The 16,756-nt window shown below is 38.7% G+C and overlaps 1 protein-coding gene across 1 annotated transcript in view; it reads right to left on the bottom strand.

Annotated features, from left to right (window-relative positions):
* Nucleotides 1–16,756, bottom strand: part of LOC104544601 (low-density lipoprotein receptor-related protein 2-like) — a gene marked incomplete at its 3' end in the record, with an annotated part of 68,642 nt that overhangs the window by 1,761 nt on the left and 50,125 nt on the right. Inside the window, exons 22-34 of the mRNA XM_010189520.1 lie at nucleotides 16,271–16,510; nucleotides 15,489–15,608; nucleotides 15,000–15,116; nucleotides 13,893–14,270; nucleotides 13,357–13,371; nucleotides 12,735–12,983; nucleotides 11,373–11,584; nucleotides 10,716–10,900; nucleotides 9,584–9,812; nucleotides 8,308–8,485; nucleotides 7,218–7,346; nucleotides 4,145–4,311; nucleotides 497–640 (exon numbers count right to left, since the gene is read on the bottom strand). Coding sequence (XP_010187822.1) covers nucleotides 497–640; nucleotides 4,145–4,311; nucleotides 7,218–7,346; nucleotides 8,308–8,485; nucleotides 9,584–9,812; nucleotides 10,716–10,900; nucleotides 11,373–11,584; nucleotides 12,735–12,983; nucleotides 13,357–13,371; nucleotides 13,893–14,270; nucleotides 15,000–15,116; nucleotides 15,489–15,608; nucleotides 16,271–16,510 — 2,363 coding nt within the window. The remainder of the gene's footprint in view (nucleotides 1–496; nucleotides 641–4,144; nucleotides 4,312–7,217; nucleotides 7,347–8,307; nucleotides 8,486–9,583; nucleotides 9,813–10,715; nucleotides 10,901–11,372; nucleotides 11,585–12,734; nucleotides 12,984–13,356; nucleotides 13,372–13,892; nucleotides 14,271–14,999; nucleotides 15,117–15,488; nucleotides 15,609–16,270; nucleotides 16,511–16,756) is intronic.

Here is a 16,756-nt window from a genome sequence, read left to right as displayed (position 1 = left end):
CTACACTAAATGACAATTTTATCCTTCACATACCATCAGACTGGTAGACTCCAGAAACCTACACAATGTGATATTAAAGCATTTGGGAGTGGATCTTACTGCATTTGATGGCAGCATTCCTTTACTATCAGAGGCACTGCATTGAGATCACTGATCTGAAGTGAGAACAGTAATAATAACAGTAAGTCTAGTAATCAAAGAGGTTGTGTGCCAAACACCAGAAGCCTAATGACTTGAAGAGGGCGGAGGGAGGAAAAAATAAAAATCTATGCACAAATAAAGCACCCAGAATATACTACTTCCAGTCTTTTTGACTATGCTCAAATTTAGGATTATCTCTTCAAGAGTGTACAGTACCTTTCTACAGACTGTTTGCATCTCGAAATAAATCTAACGTCAGTTTTTCACTAAAAAATACATTAGTAATTTCAACCTGTACACATAGCAGTGAAAAATCTAGGCTCTTACTATCCCGTTGTCCTTCTTAAATAATTACCTCAATTGACTGTGTCCCTGGGTTACTGTAATACAAGTTTGCAGATATCCAGTCCAATGCCAGACCAAAAGGAGCACCAATAACAGCTGCTGGAGCAAAAACTGTCCTGTTGGCTCCATCTGACCTCACCCTGTGAATTTCACCCTTGTAAAAAAAAAGATAACAAATGTGAGAAAATGTCACGAACAGAAAGCACCACACCGTTCCAACTACATGAGCACCTATGTTGAATTACAACTTTTGCTTAGCAAAATGGAAATCCAGTAGAGAGAAACGTATTGGTATACGCTTAATGCATAAACATGGTAAAAATATTATTGTAAATCATAATTATCCAGTGTAAAGAGACATTATCACTCACCAACCAAAACCTGCTCAACAGAAATAAAATCACTATCTTTGATAAGGCTGAACTGTATATATTTAAGCTATGCACGTCACACCTACATAATTTGTATTTCATTACCAAAAGATTTTTTACAAGGGTACCTCGCAGCTGACCACCGTGAATAGACCTGAAATCTAGTAAAAGAAAATAGTGCACTCTCCATGCATAAATATTTGAGAACCGTATTTTTAATAAGCTGTAATATTAAGAACCAAGACTAAGATTATCTGTGCAGCTTTCTTCATTAGGGTAACCCTTGAAATGACAAGTTACACCTTGCAGATTCTATGGTATTAACTACAGCATGTGATGCTAAAGCATGATGTAAGCAAGCACTAGAGAGAGAAAAGGCAGATAAAGGTCTGAAGTGGTCACTGTAGCTGCTTTCCTGAGCTTTCTTCAGGTCATGCCAATTTTACAGTAGTTCTGCAGAAGTCCTCCCTATTATCATGTGAATCTTTCACTAGTGTTAATGCAGAACTGAAATACCGGCAGCTATCGCTCATTATTAAACCTCTTGGAGAAGAGGTCAGTAAGATTAGGGGAGCTATGAGCAACAGTCGCAATCTGTTTCTCTCCTCACTAACTACTTCCTCTTCCACTGATGCAGAAATTCTGCACCTGTCCTAGGAAGATCTCACTCTGTGGTACAGGCTCCCGGACAAGGTAGCACTGGGACCCACCACCCCAGTTCTTCACTGAGGCAACACATGCAGTGCGTCTGCTCTGCTCTGACTCTTTGCTGGAAAGACAGAAAGGCACAGTCGGCTCGAAGGGACAGAACACACAGTGCACCGTTAGAGGCTGAACTCTGCATCACTTGAAGACAGAAGCTGTGCAGATACCACTAGCCCAGTTCAGGAAGGGAGGAGATAAAGGCAGAGATAGAGTAGGCCTAGGCCGTAAAAAAATGGAAAGCAGGTTGCAGTTGCCATCTCAGAGCAGAAACAAGGTAGAATCAGCTTTAGGAAAAGCACCCAGTGAGCATTTGGTCCATGCATTTTCTTAATTGCTTTGTTACCATGGTATCAGTACACTGTCTAAATATCTCAGGGAAGAATTAAAAATGGTGCTTCAGAAAGGAATCAAGATATCAGATGGCAAAAACCTGAAAAAGAAATTCACTGCTGGATTAAATAGGTAGAATTTCTTAGATATTGGTAGAGTGCTGCTTGCTGAACCCTAATGTAATTCAATGCAGTGCTATTTGCAAATTAACCTGTCCTTGAATCCCTAGATCTACAGAAAAAGGTAGAAAAGTAGAATAACTTTTGGTATGGTATAAACCCTATTTTGAAAGCATGATGGACGTTCAATATTTACAACAGTGTCTAGTATGATAGCCACTTTAAAGACAGGAATTCTCCTGCCTATTATTGACATTTACAATTAATAATCTATGGAACATGACAGCTGAAGATAAAAATACTTGGGAAGTGTTTTTCAAGTAGAATGGGAAGGACTCTGATATTTATCTGTTTCCTGAGTTTGCTTCAAACAGAGCGTTCAAGTTGATGGATGTTCACCTGAACTCTAACTAAAGCTTCAACTCCTGCTAACACTGGCAGTGAAATTACAGCTACAAACTATGCAAGTGCAGACAAACCTCAGGAAAACTCAAACATGCAATGGATGGAGGCAAAACACGGTGTTAAGGAAGAGGCCTTGTGGTAGTAGACAACCACCACAATTAAGAAAGTAGGCAAACTTGCTTCTGTCATTAGAAACTAGAAAAACATCTGTTTTCAGAGTGAGCCATGACTGACACAGGTGTCTCAGCTTTGTCTGGGAGCAACAGCACCCTGAGTCCTGCAGGTCAGGGGTACACATGGGGACACAGCTCACGGTCACGGATTTGTCAGGCTGAAGATCCAGACCTAACTAAAATACAGCACTTACCCACACTCAGTCTGCAGAGGCACCTGGCATTTCACTTGCCAGCTCTGTTAGTGGATATATCAGCTCATGACCTCCTACACGACTGCTCAACCTCTTGTAAATGTCAGCTGTATCTGTCATGAACATTGTTTTCAGACTGCACGGAGGATCAAATAGATTCCTGAGTATTTATCTAGCTTCTTGGGTAAAGGTTTGGTTAAACAGATCTATTTAAACACTCTGTGGGAACTAAGCATTTGAACTTTAAAATGATAAATAATTAAATAAATTCTAATTCTGTTATGAGTGACACAGAAAAGGCTTTAAAATGAGTGATTTTTAAACTTAGTTTTACTTCAAACCTACAAACCATAATGATAACAGGTAGGGGAAAAAAGGTAAATCTTGTGTGGATGAAAGTGAACAACTTAGCATGAGTTGTTTCTGTAAAACATAACTGTGGCAATCTTCTTATCTACCGTTATATTCCTCCGGGACCTAAGCACTTCTGTTCTTGAAAAAAGACTGCTTTTAAGTTTCCAAGAGTGAACACATATTGCCAAATCAGCAGTTTCCTACCACATCCATCTCCCAGACTTCCACAGATTTCTCTTTTAAGAGTCCACCCTGCAAAAACTGGGAATTTACTGTGGCAAGTCAGCCTTAGGAACACACAGAGTTTCTTAGTTCAGGACAGGTATTAAAAATGCTTAGTCAAACATAAAAATTGTTCCAACTGGGTTTTTAGATCTATAAGCCTTATATGTGCTATCTGGAAATTGTTGTGACTGCAACCATTTTCTTCTATCTAAAGAGAAAGATGCCTCTCTACTGCACTACTTCATTAAGCACTCAGATCAGATGCATGAATTTTCATTCTAATGAAAATTTAATTCTATTTCTAAAATTTATTTATTTCTAATGAATAATTTTCATTGTAATGTTTAGTGCCATGGTGTCCAATGTACCGGTCCTATGGAGAAGCGTTCTGGCTGTGTCTGCAGAATTAAGTCCTAAGTCAAGAGAGAGGAGAAAGGGGACTGCACGAAAGGGGGGCTGAGAGTATGGTTCTGTCAGTGCTTTCCGGTATTTCCTGTTCATGTCGCTGGCTGAGCCAGAAATAGCATTTATCAAGTATTTCAGCTGACAAAGATGAAAATTAATTTACAAAGGAGATTAAGCTTCTTTATCTTACCCTAGTAGGGAAAAAATCCCACCAAACCCTCACCCGAAAACAAAAAAATCCCCAAACCCCCTTTCATTATTTCAGTTATACTTATCAAAATTCTTACCCACAATGCCAATATATTTCACTCAAAAACAGTACTTTAAAATAAGAAGTCTTACTTTAATGCACATTTTGAAAACAAATACTAACTTACTGGATTTTCAACCCAATAAATCATCTGTTCGGAGTCATCAAAGTCAACATCAACACCATTTTGAACTCCTGCTATTGGAACCATAGCATCATTTGTCTTCTCTTCAGGGTTCAGAGAAATCCCATAAATTATATTATCTCTTACAGCAATAAGGAAAGGGTGTTCAACTGTGAAAACATACAATGTAATTCAGAGTTGTGTCTGATCAAGAAAATGCCATTATGATGTGCTCCCCCTCCACCACCCAGAAGTTCCCTGATGCTGAGAATGGCTGAATGTTACCAGAAACGTTTTGCAACCACTCACCTGTAAGTTTGTTCCCTCACTAGCAGTGAGGTTAGCAGTTACTGTAATTCTTGTGATATTTAAAGTTGCAGCACTGTGCAATCACAACGCACATGCAAGCAAATTCTAAGCAGAAGGAAGTAAACGAGGCAGGATCGCTCACTGCTGGCCAAGGGAAGATGCAAACTCACACAGCTGCTCTGAGCAGCTTTTTCAAATCTGAGAATGGGAACCAGCGGGACAAAGCTCTGAGGACTCCCCAGGACATGCCTGAGATGGGTTCATTATGAAGGACTCACAAGCAAGGTCTTTACTGTAATTAAATATAACTGCAGTACCATGTTTTCTTGTTTTATCTTTAAGGGAGCAGACACACTCCCTTATAGTATATTTACTTTTCAGTAAACTTGTTTATGCTTAAAGTTTATTAACAAAAGCCATTTAGTCAGGTGATCTGAGAAAATGCACTGGAGAACTGTAGAGTGTGAGTCAGCAACTTCCCTTCTCATCTGCTAGGGAGTAGGGGAAGAGAATTTCCTCATCACCAATACCCCTCTTCCTTGTGCTTTCACCCTAGGAGAACGAATTCCAGCCTCTTCTCTCCATAGGCACAAGCTACCACTTGATAGAGAACTGGGCTGCTGCTGCTGCATGGAAGAGAGCAGTAACCCATTTCAGCTTTTGTAATACATCCAAGACTTTTTGTTTTCTTGGGTTTTGTTTTTATTTTATTCACTGACTGCCCAACACATTTACATAAATTTTGCAGTGAAAATTTTGACACGAAAAGCCACAAATCACAGTACCATTACGTGTCAAACATCACTCTCCATACTTCTGTCGCAGCTTGAACTATTTGTCAAATTTGACATAAGCTTAAATACCGTTTACCTCAGCACAAAACCACATTTTGGCAAATAACTGACTGAAGACATATAGCTAGCTCCAACTGTCAAATTCTTGGATGACTTCCATTTTTTTTACTCCCCTAAGAACGTGGCATGCCAGAGCTCTTCCATAAGACATCTACAAGGAACAGATAAACTCGTGTGAACTTGTTCCAATGCAGACATGAACTGGAATCGTTATTCCCTTTCTAATTGTATACAGCACAACGCTACTGAATCCTGCTGACACAGACTTGTGAACCGTCTAGGCTAGACTGTTTGTACTTTAGAAGTCTGATAGTCTCATTTAAAACAATTAACTTCTACCAAAAAAATTCTGTGATTGCTTCCTTTAAGTTCAACACCTATGCAAATCCATACAGTCTGATTGCTCTTCATATCAAGGGCAACAGAACAAATTCGCTGAGCTATGCAGATCTAAAATCAGATAGACATTAATATAACTTCTGCAATTCTTAAAGTTAATGAGGTTAAAAGGTTTACATGACAAATTATAATCTATATAACATTTATGTTAAATATATAAATTAGTAATTCTCTTACTGCTGCTAAGGAAAACGTGAATGCAGTACAGCTCTTTAAAGAACACACTGCTAAGCATCACACAGGAAGAGTGTGATATAGCTTTTAAAATTTAGACTTAAAAGAAAAGGATCTTTTGACTGACACAGATTTTTAGTGTTAGTTCATGGCAAAGAAAATTTCTACTGACATTTCAGTGGTTTGAAGCTCTGCTATTAGGGAGGCACCAAAACACACTTTATATCAATACAACTGAGGGAAAAATTAATAATGAATGCTTCATGTGACAAAATTCATCAGTCAAATTTCTGGTCACAGCCTGCCTGCCGGTAATTTGAATTTTTGTGACTTTCTTTTATTAAGTTAATTGGCCAAACGACTTTTACAAATCATTGAGGTCTGTGGACTGTTTAAAGAAAGTTCAGTGGTACTTTTTGATATGAATGTTTGTTTGCAAAGGTTAGCTCTGTTGGAGCTGCATCGTCTGTAGCATCTGTAACTTTAGGCTGTGTATCCAAACCACCTACATTTGGCATACCATTTTTTTCTACACTGGTGAGGGAGAAAGTTCAAGCTGTGAAATTCTTATCTAAATTCCAAAATGCATTAGTTCAGACAGGCTGAAGAGAGTGATGAGGAACAGGGAGAGCATCTCTTCTGATCAGAGGAAACCAAAAGATTGTGACTGACTTCTGGCATAATATATGGGCATATACTGGGGACAGACTATATTTGAACAGAAAATCAGAGGGTTTCCAAATATCAAAATTGTGAAGTTCAGTGAGTTTTAGGGGCAAGAAACCAAATCAATCTTAAACTGGAGCTCGACCAGTAAAAGGGGAGGTATGAGATAGCGGTCAAAGACAAGAGGGAAACAGTCTCAAACGACCCAGAAAGTCCCTTCTAGTCCCGCATCCCTACATTCTTACAATTACAGTTCTTAAAAACAGGTTTCCAGGCCAAATATCTACAATGAGAAGGACAATATTCTGCCAGAACATATTTTCCTTTTTAACTGAAACTAAGCTCCATCCAGATGTATTCCAACAGCAAAACATTCAATGTGTTGACAAATTTTACAAAGCGGCTTCTTTAAAGTGCCTAAGAGAAAATTGAGTTCATTCATTTTCCCCAAAAGAAGCACCTGAATGGCTAAACGAGTTCTTTCCATAACCTGGCCTCAAACCTTTAGGCCAGGTACATTCTGTGCTTCTTAAATGAAGTCTGCCTGGAACAGCCCCCCAGCTTGATTTCATGAGCAGCCCCCAACAGATCTGAAGTATGCTTTTTGCCTGGCAGAGGGATGGATTTGACAGTGTCAGGTCTTTTTTGTTCATCTCTCATTATTACTGCCCTACCTCTCATGCAGTTCCTGTTATCAGGAGAAAGCATCCATCCTGAAGGACAAGCACAGGAAAAAAATAGTGGTCCAGACGAAGAAAGCAAGCAGAGGTGGCTACAAGGGGATGACGCACAAGAATTGATAGCTGGAAAGAACAAAAGGAAGTATTAGCAACTGTAACAATGTGAGAAACTGGAAAGAATATTCAATGTCATTGTTACTGATAGTATCAATCCAGCATTAAATCAGTTTTGTTATCTGCTTAAAATTGAAAATTTAAGTTCTTTATTTCCAAGAACCACAAGCAATACAAAACAAGTATACCCCTGAAATTACTAGCACCCTACTTAGATGCAAGCCTCCACTCTCCCTTGTATGAAAGGAAAAAAAAAAGTAATTGTAATATTTATTAAGCAAAAACACTCCATACACAAGAAGTACAGCAGAAACAATGAGAGCCAATATTTGTGTCAATATATTTCCCACTCTTCAAGTCATGACATGAAACAACGGAAAGCCTGATTTGGAAGACAACTCTACCTAACAGAAAGAAAAGGAAAAAATAAAATTTACACTCTCAGCTGCAAAAGATCCCTTCCATAGGATCTCAGAGGGAATACTGAACGCAGTGAGGGGGGTTAGTTTTTATTTCATTAAGTAAAACAATACAAAAGTGCTTTCAGAGAAGGATGATGACAGTAATCTTGTCTAAAAGCATATTATTAACATACGAGGAAGTGAATCTGGTATGTCACAGAAACAAATTGTAAAATTAAAATCCTTTCCAAAAATGCTCAAGTTTTCTTATAAAAACATGCAAAATGAAGTGCAAGAAAATGGCACATACTACTTCTATAGTGTTCTGTTGTGCTAGTCATTAAGCTTACAACGCTGCCTAGGTTACTATCCCTTAACAGCAGGCTGGACAGGTTGGTTTATGAGGTTGGATAGGCTAAAATGACTTTAAACTGCAAGTCAATAGCATGAATTATTTGCTTGTTTTAACCCAGGCCATTTGCTGACAAGACTGATTGCAGGAGGGCCTATGCATGGCATTACTGCATGGCTTCTTTTTGTAATTACCAAAGCTGTTTTGCCGAACTTACCATGAGGTTGCTTTACAGAGTGGACTGCCACAAGGCCCAAAGGCTGGTGAATGTTATAAATCATAACTGTCTGGTTTCCTCCATGCCATTTATTGGCCCGAATTACTCGATTAGTGTAGCGATCACTCCAGTACACAAAATCTTCAAAGACAGCTAAAGCATGGGGATGCTGCAGTATCTGAAAGGCAAGGAAGTTTGCCAGTTTAGTTCTGGAGATCTGTATATGTAAAGCTAGCAAGGAAGCAACAGTAGAGCTGAGCATAATTTAAAAAATAAGAAAGAAGGAGCTGTGTCTCAAAAGATATATTTCAGCAAAAGAAAATTAAACATCATCTATTGCCTGAAAACAAGACATTATTATGGAGGACATATACTTTTTAAAAATGAAAATGCTAACTAAACCCTGTGAGATGTACAGCATGAGGAATTAACAAAGCAGTCTTAACTGTACGGTGAAACACAGGGAAACAACAGATAAAGACTTAATTGTAGCTTTTCATGGGCACTGGAGGAAATGTCTAGTGAGAGTCATGGACCTGTCAAGACCTTGCATCTCTGATAAGCTCCCCTACAGTTTACCAGAGGGTTGAAGAACGTGGCTTATCTAAATCACAGAAAACTAGGACTGGGGCAAGAAAGACTGCACTAGTTCCTATTTAACAAGAACTGTCTCTCTAGACAAAAATAAAAGCCCCAAGGTTCAATTCTTGAAAACATACACGTGGGTATGTGTACCAGCTTATGTGTACCAACTGAACACCTGAACTCCTGTGCTGGTACAGGGACGGCGCTAGAAGCTGCCAGCAGCACTTCATCACGAGATAGCCTGAAGAGGACAGTTTTCACAAAGTGCTCTGCACGCAGCAAGTCCCGGCAGCACAAAAACCTTCTCTGCTGTCAAGAGTAGCAACAATCATCACTCCCAGAAGGTGACTGGGGAGAGTTTTGTACTGTATTTGCCTACAGCAAATGCACCAGCTAGCAGTAGCAGTCAGCTGTCATGTTTAGACTTCATGCATACAGCCAGAAAAAATGAGAATTGTCTAAAGCGCTAAATCTACACTCAGCTCCAGGTTCTGCTGGAGATTTCCTGAGAGGCAGTGAATAGAATATGCCATTCTTCTTCGTCCAGCTGTAGTAAGCAGCTAAAATACTTCGTATCTGCTTCACCCAAGTATTTCGAAGAAATATATATTCAAGTCCACGACAGTGCAAATACATTTTTAAGTACTATCAGCAAGGACAGGGGAAAACAATGGTTTCTTATTAATCTTACCAAATCGCTTGCAACCACCTGTCGCCTGTGGTTTCCATTGTAATCACAAAAATCAATATAATCGAGATAAGCATCGGCAAAATAGAGCAGTTTATTTGGGTAATCAATGGAGAGTCCATTGGGCCAGTAGATTTTGTTGTCAACAATCACTGTTCGCATTTTGCCATCCATGCTGGCTTTTTCAATTCGAGCGTTTTGGCCCCAGTCAGTCCAGAACATTACATGAGCACTGAAAAAAATGAACTGTGGTTACCAGTCTGAAAAAACCTAGCTGCCTACTGAGAAATGTTACACAAAGTCTTAGCCAAAATATATAAACAACCTTGTTAAGAAAAGTCCTACACAACGATACCGAAATTATTCATTTCGGCAACGTGCTTACTTAAGATACTACCATAATTGCTGTTGTAAAAATTCTTTCAATACTTCTACTGCTGTTTTCATTTGTCGGTAGTAGCAGCATACAGAAGCTACTGTCATCACTGTTTTACAACGCTGATGCTCCAGTTGCCAAATAATCACTTGATATGTATTTGTACTTTTACAGGTATGCACTGATAATGCTAACAGGGCTATAACTGAAGAGCCCCACACGGCTGGCAGTAAACAGAGTTCAAGGCACTGAAGAGCTCAAAAAATAGAGTTTGTACATGAACAGTTCAAATCATAACTTTCCATTTACTCTATGCCACTTGGCGTCTGAAATGGGAAGGTGATTTTGTGATAACATTAATATGGTAAAGCTAATTATTTTAGATTTGCAGCTATGCAGGAACCTGCACCTTACCAGGTGGGCATACCACATTGTATTACATGTAGGTTTGTGGTATACCACCAACCGATAATGATGCACCAGAATTCTGAGTTAATAGTTCTTAACTAGGAAGCAAATACAGGAAAATCTGTTTTACAGGGAAAATACATCCTGTTACAGTGAAACAGAGCAGCAGATTACAAATAATTACCACATGACTTTAAGTGTTAAATTAACTCTGCAAACACAGTATTTTTAAAAATTGTCTTTTCTCTTCCAATTGTCATTTACAATCACAATACGATTTGGGCATATCTCAAATTTGAATATTGTTACATCATAAAATCATTTCAAAACAAAACATTAAAAAAATCTTACTCAATTCTGGGATCTAACACTAGTCCCCTTGGGTTTGTTATATTTTCACTAATCAGCACAGTCCTGTGGCTCCCATCCATTTTAGAGACTTCAATTGTTTCCAGAACAAAGTCTGTCCAGTAAAGATTGCGACCTACCCAATCTACCGCTATACTTTCAGTCACGGTGACACCACTGTCAAACACCTGTTTAGTAACAAAAATTAAAAGAAAGAGGAGAGAAAGACAGAACAAACAAGTTGATATTAAATTTTTACCCTTTCCATTTCTAGAGTTATGGAAAATGGGAAACCAAATCTCAAACATTTTCAGGTCTCTTACGCAGATGAGTCACAATGTACACATTCAAAGCACCAACAAAGCGTATACCCAACCAATCCTACAACTTCAGTGGGCCTATTGGAGAAGTTAGCATTTACTAATAGGAAAATCAACTTATGGCCTGATGTTAAAAAGGGCTTCTTGCAAGCACTCAGTTTTCTTTTTCAAAAAGCTATATGAAATGTTGGCTTAGTATCTGCAAAGTTATTTCACTTTGTCTATGTTGTCTCTCCTCTCACTATGCTGAGATTTCCCTCTTCTCCTCTTTTAACTGGAAATACAGTGTCCTAATTTTCTCTCTGCAACGAAGAAACAAGAATAACTCAGCAAAACTTACTATTCTTCGGTCAGTCCCATTTTGATAAGCACTCCAGATTTTATCCTGCGCTGTATCAGACCAAAAGATACGATCTGTGACTGAATCAAAATCAATAGCCACAATATTTCTCCCATTCCGAATAAGAGAATAAATACTGTGTGACTGAGAGGTGATGTTGTCCACAACAATCTGGTTACGACTTGCCACCAGCAAAAGAAGATTCCCAGACTCTGTCAAAGGAAAAGAAATTAAAATAAACCAATAAACTATTCAGCAGTCACTCTGTAAGGAAAAGAAACACTGAGTATTTTGACAAGGCTTTATAGCATCAAAGCTATTGTATCTACATATATATATCAAAAGGACAAATTCAAATAAACTCTCAGGACAGGATATTTTAACATATCCAGCTTGGATATGATAAAATCATTTTCTCCATCATTTATTCTTTCTACTAGACTCTTCTTCCAGTCTCATATCTGGATCTTGGGTCCTCTTCCCCACTGTCCAGCCAGTGTGCTGCTGACACCCAGCCCTCATTCCTCCATAAATCACTCTTAGCTCCCAGCCCTGATTCGTTCCCCAAAGTTCTTGTGCACCTCCAATACTCTACACAGCTTGGTTCTTCCTTCTTTTTAGCCACTCTGCTCTTTTCTTTTTTCCCCCTTTTAGACTGCATGGGCAGCAGGAAGAACAAAGAGCTTACAGGAAAGCCATAGGTTGTTGTGGTTAGATTGCTACGCAGCAGCCTACACTGATAAACTGCTGAAAAAGCACTGAAGAGTAGCAACCATAAAGACAGCAAACTATGATCAACTTCCTATTAGTAAGGGCCAGACGTATTTGCAGGTAAATTGCGAGAGTCTTCCACAACCTGAGTATATTCCTGAACCAGGAAATCTGTAGAGACAAACGCCACTGGGTACACAGCTCCTCTGTGCTGTCAGTGTACTACATAAGAGACACAGACCAACAGACAGCTAGGCTGTGACAGTGTCGTTTGTTCTTCAGAAATGAGGAAAATACAGCACAGGTAAGTCTTCCGAAAGGCTGGGATTTAAACACTCTGTGAGCACTGAGCCTTATAAAGAACACATTTTAACCTATGGCTTACAGATGCCTAGCACTGCTTTTCTCCAGAATATTATTTTTTGCCTATTCCAGGGTTAAAAATTACAGTGTTAATTTAAATATACTGTTTTAATCAAATAATAGTTTCCAATTAAGCTGACAGTTTTAATACTTAAAATCATCTGACATGAACAGCTCTAAGTGGCCGTTTACATCAGCTCTTTTAAAAGAGAACAATATTAAAATGGCAAAGCTGGACATTTTCCAGACACTGTTGTCGTTCTTTAGGTTGACAGAAATGTTCCTCACCTGCTGCTTTACAAGTCTTCCCATTGGTTTCTAGAATGTATCCGTCATCACAGTAACACCGAAAAGACCCCCTCTCATTGTAACAATGCTGACTACAAAAGCCTGGAGGGTCACATTCATTAATATCTTCACAGGTCTTGGAGTCATTTGCAAGCTGGTATCCAACAGGACAAGTACACTGAGCTCCAAAGGGTCCTTGAATACACTCATGAGTGCAGCCGGCATTATTGTCAGAGCAGCTCTCCTGGTCTAAAATGGGGTTCAGGAAGGAAATAAGGAAATAGTTAAAGAAAAGCTGCTCATGCTAAATTTAACACTTTGCAATTGCAATACTAGCCTAAGATTGCTGCTAGAATATGACTGCACAACCATCAGTTATGCGTTGTGAGACTGCACTGAGGCCCTTTTGCAAAATATAACACTCACACTGCATGTAAAGGCAGATAACAATGTGGTGTGTTCTACTGAATCCCGTTAGATGAATGCTAAACAGCATTCTCATTGTCTAAGAATTTATGAAAAAGTTTTCTAAAACTAGCTAGAAATATAAAAAAATTACTGTACTACTCCAAACCTAAAACTGTATTAATAAACCATAATTTAAAATAATTTATAATCATACCTGGCTGGGGTTCATCTGAGAATGTGCATTGATTAAAGAGGAGGAGGAGGAAGGAAGAAAGGAAAGAAAGAAAAAGGTTAAGCTTAAATCAATTAATAATCAACATAAATACAAATTCTGGCTACACATGAGTTTTCAGATTTTTTCCATGATTTTTGAAGTTAGAAATTTAAAGGAAAATATTAAGGACTGAATCACATTTCATCTGAACTCAAAGCATACCGTGCTTCAGTGAATATGCTCAGGAACACAAAGCTCATTCCATATTGCTACATAAAAACCTATACTGAAGTCAGTGGAAGTCACATTTGAACTCAGAGCACAGGATTGGAGATACATAATGAATTCATCAGTCACCATTTGAGTCTCCTTCCACTGCAAGCAAGTTCCACTCAGTAATTTGAGCTCTAATTTCAGCATGCTCACAATTTCTGTTAGAAGTGCTGCTGCACTAAACACAGTATGCTGGACATTCCATTTCTTTCTGAAGCCATAGCACATAGTAGGCTATAGTAGATGTCTGAACAGTAACTTACTGCACAGTGGGGATTCATCAGCTCCATTGGGACAATCAGCAGAATTATCACATACTTTGCTCAGATTCACACAGATACTGTGACCTGGACATTGCCACTGCCAGCTGGGGCACCGGAAAGGCTGAGTAGGACAATCTCTCTCATCACTCATATCCCTGCAGTCATTATCACCATCACAGATCCATGCTCGATAGACACAGTTGCCGTTATCACAGCGGAAAAGAGACGGAGGACAGGTCCTGGCAGGACATCTATGATGTTCATCTGAGCCATCTGCACAGTCAAGATGCCCATCACATTCCCAGTTAGCAGGAACACAATTGCCATCTGACTGACATTGGAATTCATTCTGGTGGCACATCCCTGGTGGTCTTGTAGCTAAAACAGTGACATTCAACATTTTAGATGCTGTTTCCATTTTAAACAGAGAAGCAAAATCACTACGTCCATTTCATCTCCTGTAAAGTAGTCATAATACTGTTAAGAACTGTGTTGCTTTTAGATCAGGGCATAGAATCACAGTCAGTCAACCTACATGACATTTCAGAATCTGACCAATTTAACTCCTGCTTTGTAATATGGTGAACAAGGCAATTCCACTATTGTTATCTTTTGAGCAAGCACATGTTGATATTTATGTATATTGATCTCTGTGCACATGACCAAAGCAATATGAAATTACTTGCTGAAACAAGTTCTCACCAGCCTGCATTGCAACATTCTAACGAACTTAAATCTAAAAAATTACTCAAGGAAAAGTTTCAACCTAACTCTCACATATACAAGTTTTCAGTTTTCGAGATGAACACACTTCTTAATTTTCCTTTAAACCCTGAGACTGAGACGCCAAATAACACAAAAAGTTGGTGCCAAAAAGAATACAAACTCTACTAAAAGAATACTAAACTCTACTAAAAATCTGCTCCTGAGCTAGAACCTACTGTGTTTGAGATTTCTGTTCAGAAAAAAAAATGAGACAAGTTTCACTAAAAAGAATTTTAAAGTTTTAAGGACAGTAGTGCCAATTATTTGATATAGCAGATAAAGGAAGTTTTCGGAAGCATGACCTAATAAGTGAAGCCTTTCTTTCAGCATTAATATACTTACGGCAATCAGTCTCATCTGAGTGATCATTACAGTCAAAAACACCATCACACTGGTAGTAAGAGCTGATACACTGGTCTCCACTTAGACATTTAAACTCTGTGGCACTGCAGTTATATACTACAAAACAAATAAATATTAGTGTTATTTCTTTTACAGAGCGAGACTGCATCCAATTTCTCTACAGGTGCCCAAGTCAGATACGATATCAGGAGTCCAAGTTCCACTGAACACCATGATTTCCCTGGGACACAGAAAATGCAGAGACCTTGGAATCTCAAAGGAAACAGATCTCAGCCTCTGCAACCAACCTAGATATCAAAGGGCTTTCTAAAATGCTAAAACAAGCATCACAAACAGGGTAAATCTAAGGATAGGTTTATTATGCATTCTGTTATCTTGGAGCTGGTAAAATGAGGTCACCAAAGCCCCCTCAGAGGGTAAGAGTGAGGAAACAATAAAGAGGCATTCAATAAACGAAGATCCACTTACTGCAGTCACGCTCATCAGCACCATCTATACAGTCTTTGTCTCCATCGCAGACATAGAACGGGTCTATACAGCGATGGTCCGGACACTGAAATTGCCTGGGTTCACAAGTGCCTGTGAAAGCTATTAAGAATGACAATAAACACAGATGCATTTCCTTTCTCTCTTCTGAAATCAGCATAAAACGGACATAACATAAAAACACTATCACTAACTTGCAGCATGTAGTGCAGCAACCAGTAAGCACATACATTACAAGCACTGATACATTAGTATCAGGTAATGGTTTATTCAGGCATAGGCTTGGACTCATGCAAAACAAACAGAAGATTCCACTCAGTGGTAAATAACACTAAGTAAAGTATACGGAGAAAACACCATCTTACTTCACTGCAAAATAATTACAGACACTTCTGGTAAAAACTTCCAGGCTAGGTGAGCTGACTACACCATTAGTCATAACTGAAATCACTCATGAAGTAAGTGCTTAGAACACCAAAGCTTTAGCTGCTTTTTGCTGTAAATTGCAGTGGACAACACTATGCAGCACCAGGATTACAACTTTTTGCCCTCTTTTTTTTTTTTTAAATCATTTTTCTGCATTCTACTTGGCTCTGGTAGTTCAAATTCAATAAGTTTTCCACATCTTATGGGCTGCAAAATATTAGTCTAAATTAGATATTGGGTCTTTCTTCGTAATTTCATTTATCATCCTTACACCAACAGACATATCTGTGTAGACACACACAGCTGTTTAAAACACAACAGACAGTTGTGCTACTCACTGCAGTTTTTTTCATCTGACCCATCACCACAGTCATTATCCGTATCACACAGCCAGATCCTAGGAATACATCTGTTATTGTCACAGGTGAACAGGGTTGCAGGGCATGAAGTGGGTCCTTGTGTAGGACAATGCGATTCATCACTGCCATCAAAACAGTCATTATGTTTATCGCAATGCCAGCGACCTGGGATACACTGTCCATTGGCACAGGTAAAAGCTGATGAAGCACAAGTATTGTCTAAATAAAAAACAAGACAGAAGATCACTTTTATACAATCTCCAAAACTTGTCTTCACTGCCAGAATATTCAGTACATTTAGTATGCTTAGAGACTGTCTAGATATGCATCAAATTCTAAAATATCAAGCAAGTGATATTCCAATATCTTTCAAAAATTACAAAAAAACTAAGAAGACAAATTTTTTTAGAAGATAGATTTCTGTTACTTTGTAAGTTGAATTTTGAGAACTAGTGAGATACGAAT

The sequence above is a fragment of the Mesitornis unicolor genome, unplaced genomic scaffold (assembly GCF_000695765.1).
Source record: "Mesitornis unicolor isolate BGI_N332 unplaced genomic scaffold, ASM69576v1 scaffold4758, whole genome shotgun sequence".
In the NCBI taxonomy this organism is placed as follows: Eukaryota; Metazoa; Chordata; class Aves; order Mesitornithiformes; family Mesitornithidae; genus Mesitornis; species Mesitornis unicolor.
This window is presented reverse-complemented; position numbering and strand designations above follow the sequence as displayed.